Source organism: Pteropus alecto, unplaced genomic scaffold (assembly GCF_000325575.1).
Source record: "Pteropus alecto unplaced genomic scaffold, ASM32557v1 scaffold3, whole genome shotgun sequence".
NCBI lineage: Eukaryota > Metazoa > Chordata > Mammalia > Chiroptera > Pteropodidae > Pteropus > Pteropus alecto.
This window is the reverse complement of record NW_006442484.1, coordinates 69,025,025-69,031,024: the sequence shown is the minus strand read 5'-3', so window position 1 is coordinate 69,031,024 and position 6,000 is coordinate 69,025,025. Positions and strand designations below refer to the sequence as shown.

The 6,000-nt window shown below is 38.6% G+C and overlaps 1 protein-coding gene across 1 annotated transcript in view; it reads left to right on the top strand.

Moving 5' to 3' along the window:
• PLEKHM3 (pleckstrin homology domain containing M3) overlaps positions 1 to 6,000 on the top strand; it is a 169,474-nt gene that overhangs the window by 82,587 nt on the left and 80,887 nt on the right. The window contains exon 6 of the mRNA XM_006921397.3: positions 1 to 134. This exon is cut by the window's left edge and continues 10 nt beyond it. Within this exon, the coding sequence (XP_006921459.1) occupies positions 1 to 134 (134 nt within the window). The remainder of the gene's footprint in view (positions 135 to 6,000) is intronic.

The window sequence follows — 6,000 nt, the reverse complement described above, 5'->3', positions numbered from 1 at the left end:
CAGCAGGAGAACCCCATGCTGTACCGACATGCCGAGCCCCTGGCCGCCGTGGTGCGGCTGCGGCAGCGGCTCAGGTCGCTGCGAGCCTATTTGTTCAGCTGCCGGGCAGCGGTGGCGGAGGATCTGCGCCGCAGGTAAGAGTCATAAATGTCAAATGGTCCAGTATTAGATGATCTCCAACGAACTTTACAACGCAGAGCATCTCGAATTCTGTGGTTCTCCCTCTGGACTCATCTTTGACTTTTTCCTCCAAGGTCCTTTATCAGGTTAGCTAAGCAAAATGAAAATAATATCTCAGCATAACTGCAGGCTTTTAACGCATGGATCGAGTTCCCAAGACGGTCAAGACTTATCTTACCTAAAGGTCGAGATAATAATCGTGGCAGTGATCATTGTTCATTTCTGTGGTGTTTTACACTTTCCCCAAATTTGGTTCCTATTTATCATCAGTAAAAATAAGCATGTTTGAAATATTTCGTAACTTAAAAACATTTTTCAGTGGGAAATAAGTAGATGGTTATCCAACTTTTATTTTCCATAGAGAAACAAACTTGGTCAGCGATGCAGGTGGTAGAGCTGGTATTAAAATGCACAGGCCCCGGATTCTGCCTTTTCATTTACCATTGGTGCAGGCTGACTTTTTATAGCTTAGTTATCTCAGAGTTTATAGAACACACAAGTCCATACCAGGCTCAGATCCTCAAAATAAAACTGAAGTGAAAATGTGCCTGCTCTCATCAAATTCCTTCTTTTACAGTTAGATTTTATTGGCATTTAAATTCTCACTCTTGGCATATACGAACTAGCTTCTACTTGAAATAATTGTTGATGGTGTTCGTAAGTCCCTAAAAATACCTTTTAATTTTTTTGTTTTAATAGAAGTGACCAAAAGCATACATTAGTCATGGATTTTGGAGGTAAGCCTGAGTGCATAAGAACTTTAGAAAGTATTAAAGTGGTATAGTTTGCTATTCGAGATCCAATTAAATCCAAAAAAAATTATATATATAACTCTAGGCATCTGAAGAAGATATTTTAAAAAGAACTAAATGTAGATATTGAAGAATATATAATATCTAGGTAAGCTCTCATAAAATAATAGAGAAAAGACAGCTGCCATAAAGCAAAATACTTCTCAGTGATAGTCATTCTATTATCTAGTAGTTTTTCAGAAAGCAGTACTAGTAAGTGGTCAGGATTTATTGTTATAAAGTAAGCAAATCTTAATTTTAAAAGATCAGGGCTTTCCCTGAAAGGCAGTATAATTAAATGTCACAAACTAATTTACCAACTAAATTCGATATGAGATTTTTAACATTCAAAATATGTTTGTTCTATTAATTTCAGTATCTTTTGGCTCTGCTCAAAGCTGGTTTTTCTTGCGCCTGTATTTTTAGATGATATTAAGATCTACATATGGTAATCATGTTAGATACCTTTCTAATGTTTTGCTTTGGTTAAACATGCCAAATCAGGACATACACTTTGAAATTAAATAGATCTTCTCTTCATATGGATGGCTAAGAATACCTATGCTGCTCCAGCAGTCTGGTGGTTTACCACCATGTACTGCGCCTTATGGCCAGACCACCAGGAAAGGAGGAGAAGTTCTAGAAAGAAGGCATTCCCATGGCTGTGAGGACGAAGACAGTAGTCTTTTTTCCTTTCTCTTTATTTTTCTTCTCTGGAATTGTTCATGACCATTATGCAGTGCAGTGCCTGGCACAAAGTAGGTATTTGGTAAGTACTGGATAGAAGGAAGGAAGTATGGATAAATGACTATTATAGTGTTACTTTAGAACACTGAACGATGGCTAGTAGCCCAATTTTTAGGAAGAAGTAATCTTCAAATTCCTTTTTTTATGTCCCTGTATGTCACTTAGCACAGTGTCCGACCCATCTGAAACCCTCAAAAATAGCTGTTGAATGAATGAGCAAATTAAGAACAAATCTAATCAGTCAAAAAGATTTAGCTAGTTCTGTTTCTGGGATAAAGCGCAAATCTTTCCTTTTCACTTCCAGTGCTCTACCCTGTTTCAGAGTCTCAGGATATTGCAGTAAGCTTCTATCTAGTCTACCTCACTTCAGTTTCTTCCCTCTCCAATCGAACCTTTATGTGAGTCAAATTTTTAAAATAGAAGTATGGAATTCTCTACTCTCTCAAATATCTTGTACTTCAAACACAAATAATTAATGTTGTTATTTTAGTTTCTCTATACTTACATGCTGTTAAAATAATGTTTGAGGTTACCATGTCTTTCCAACCTGGCACAGAGCAAAGTATATCAGTAATAAGCATTACTCACACAGATTCGGGGTGGTGGAGGAGGTTTTGGGGGACTGGTCTTCTTGAGTTATTTCAAATCTTTTTATTTTGAAATATGACTATTTAGCGAAAGATGGCTAAGAGATTTTCTGGAATGTCTTTACTTCTTGTAGCTAGGCCATACTTAGTATCAATTCTGCCTTCTTTAGTGCTTACAAAAATAACTATAGATACAAAGGAGAACCATTGCCCACCTAATATGCTAATAACTTGTCACCAGAGGCCGTCTCTTACCTATCATTCACCTTTACATGGAATCTGACTTTCAAAAAACAAAATTAGCCAGCAGCACTTTTAGAGATAATAAGCTTCTCTGAAAGCAATAGCCAAGGTTCCTTTTGTTTCACCCGGGGATAGACAAAAGTGGGAGAGTTTATTAAACAATGAGACGAACCTGCTGGACACAACTAATCTTACATGTCCTTGGTAGAAATTAAAAGATAGAGGAGTTGAAAGGCAGTAGAGGAACAAAAAAGAGCAAAGAGAATCCTGTTTTTATCTAGTTGTAAAAGGCATGCTCTCCTTGCCTGGTTTTTACCTCAGTAGAAGAGTAGCCATTAATCTCCAGCAAGTAGGCCCAACATGCTGAAGACTTGTCAGCACCATATAAACAGAATAAAGCAAACTGTTAATATTGCTGTCGTGAGAAAACTGAAAACAGACTGATTAATCGTATTGGCGCTCGCCCGCCAGGGAGCCAACTGTGGTCGTCACCTTATTAGGGAAGTCACAGTTTGCTTTTAGGCCTTTCGTTATGATGGCCGTCGGATTTTCTTCTTCATTGTTTTTGTTATTGTTGTTAAATGAACGCCTTGTTCTTGAACTCAAACTGCAAATTTGACTGGCAGAAGTGATTAGTTTAGAAAAAGTCAGTGCCTTCCATGAAATCTAAAATGTTTACAGTGCTGACAATTCACTGTTTCTGAGGACTCCCAGATGGTGACCCTGCTGGACTGGTTCAAGGCCTAGTTAACTCTTCATAAGAAGAATTATGCACAGTGTCCACACATGATGGTGCATGAAGAACTCTGTGGAAAATCTTAGCACTATTAGGACATATCTGGATCAGCAGCCATTATAGAAATCTTTGAGAAGGACCCTAAGAAGAGCTGGTAGAAACCTCAGCCCTACGTATCTCGCTGAACACAGGAACAGCGTATATGTGTAAACCAGAAGTCACAAACGGGCACCTCAGGGCCAAATTTGGCTCAGACGTGTTTTATTTGGCCTTTCTGGGATGGCCCTCACCAGATTTTAAAGTTGTTGAAATAATTGCTAGCGTGTAAATAAACAGGGGTTTTCACGCACACACAAAATGAAACTAGCTCTCTGGTGCCTCTTGGGAAATCAGAAGCTGTGATTATACAGGGTTCCCTCATCCCTGGAGAGCAGCAGTCAGCTTTAGACACTGGACTCTACTCTGCCATAGCGTCTGCTGCTCCTGTTGTCTCCCCAAACCCGATGCCGTTTGGTATGTAATAAATTGCTGCCCTGTTTTTCTTGTACCCAGCCTATTTCATTTATTTATGTTGGTACCTGTGTCCATGTAAGATAATTATGATTTTATCAATTAAAAAGTACTTTCCCATAAATATATCATTTATTCTTTACGACAGCCCTTTTAAATGGATATGACAGATGGTATTTAGAAAGAGAAAAAACTGACTTGCCTGAGGTGACAAAGCTGGTAAGCAGTAGAGTCCACGCTCAGAACAAGGTTTTCTAATGTTCAGATTGCCGCTGCTTTCCCCAGTATGTTTGCCCTTGGTGATGGTGACGTCCAGAGGTCTCCAGACTCTTAAGAGCAACCATTTTCAATTCTCCTGAAGCCTTGACTGAGAGTGTGACAGCAGGGAGGTGGCAGATAGTACTGTCCCGTGAGTGGTAAGATGGGATTGCTGGCACAGGCACTCCCGTGCTCACTACCAGCTCAGTCGGCCTCAGAGAGCGAGGCGTAACAACTGGCTTAGCGCTAAGAGTTCATTTTCTCTAGGTCAGTGTTTACCAGACTTTTCTATTTCACAGATCTGTAGATTTAAAACAAAAATGTGGAGATATCTAAAGTTTTTTTATATATGTATTTAGCAAAAACAAACTTAAAACATTACCACCTGTTTCTCACCATTATTTCATAAAAGAACGTAGTAACACTAAAAAAAAAGAAGCAAATAGCTCAGAAATCAAACAGCTTTTAGAAATCAAATAGATTATAATTTATTCTACTATTCTTTTTTTCTTTTTTTTCTCATTTTACCTTGGACTGCTAAAAACATCACCAGACCAATACCAGTTGTTTGGACTAGCATTTAGGAAATCCTAATTTAAGTCAGATTTTCTCTTCTGAGTGAAGTGAAATCATCCATTCCAGGGAAAAACATTCTATAAATTAATGTGGATGCTTGAACATTTCCCATTCTCTATCATCAAAATGTGATTTGGGAACTTGGGATGTCTGATGAATATAATTTGTTTGTTAAAATATAAATTTAAAACTGGTTTCTCTCCAACACTTATTGAGGCCCATAGGCAAATTAAGCCTATTTTCCCAGTTGCTTAGAGCAGAACTGTGTCAGTTTGAGGGGTACATTTGGTCCTACTTATTTGTCAAGTTTAGTCCTTGGCTTAGACCATTCTGAAACAATTAAGAGCTTAACTCGTGAGTCTCAAAAATATGAAAAGTGATTTTTCTACCTTCTAAACCACCTTTTCCTGCCTTTGGTTTTACATTTTATTTTAAATTATAATTATATCCAGCATCAGTTCTCAGGGAAATACCAGCTTTACTGAATAATGAGAAATATCTATCATAAAGACTGTCATTTTTGTTAGCATTACCTATCCTGGTGAATACCAGAAAAAACGAGTGTGTGTGTGTGTGTCTTGTCAGAATCTCATTGCTTCCTCTTCTTTCAAGCAAAATTTAGCAGCTTGCTAAGCTCTTAGAAGATTCCCCATAAATGTCATCGATTTACCAAGATTCTCTTTCTATTCTTACTCTTATTACCCCCTGTCTTTCTAGTGAGTTCACTGAAGGGAGGCTAACATCAAAGGTTAAAGGTTTTTTTGAACACCTAATAGCATCTCAAACTCAATGTGTTCAAAACCGAGCTCCTGATATTTCCGCCCCCACTCCCCTTGCAGACTGTTCCTCCTGCAGACTCCCCATCCAGTGGTTCAGACCAAACTCCTTTCTCTCATATTCCACATCCAACCAATCAGCAAATCCTTTCCACTTCACCTTCAGAATATATCCACTCGTCACCACTTCCACTGCTACTACCCAGGTCCAAGTCACTGTCTTTCCCCTGAATTATTATAGTAACTGATCTCCCTTTCAGTCTGTTCTTAAGACTACAGCTAAAGTTAACGTGTAGATTAAATCATGTCACCTCTGATCCAAACTATATCTAACAGCTTCACCTCTGGCTCCAAGGAAAAGCCCTCTTCTCCCACTACCTTCCACCCTCATTCACTCTGTTCTAGTCACAACAGCCTTTACGTTGAGCACACAAAGCAGGCTCCTAGGTGAGCCTCTATACTTGTTTTTTCCCCCAGATAACTGCATAGCTTGCTTCTTTACCTCCTTTATGTCTTTTATACAACTGTCACCTTAATGAAGCATGAAGCATCCTTGACCACTTTATTTAACATCACAACCATTGAATAGTCACAGG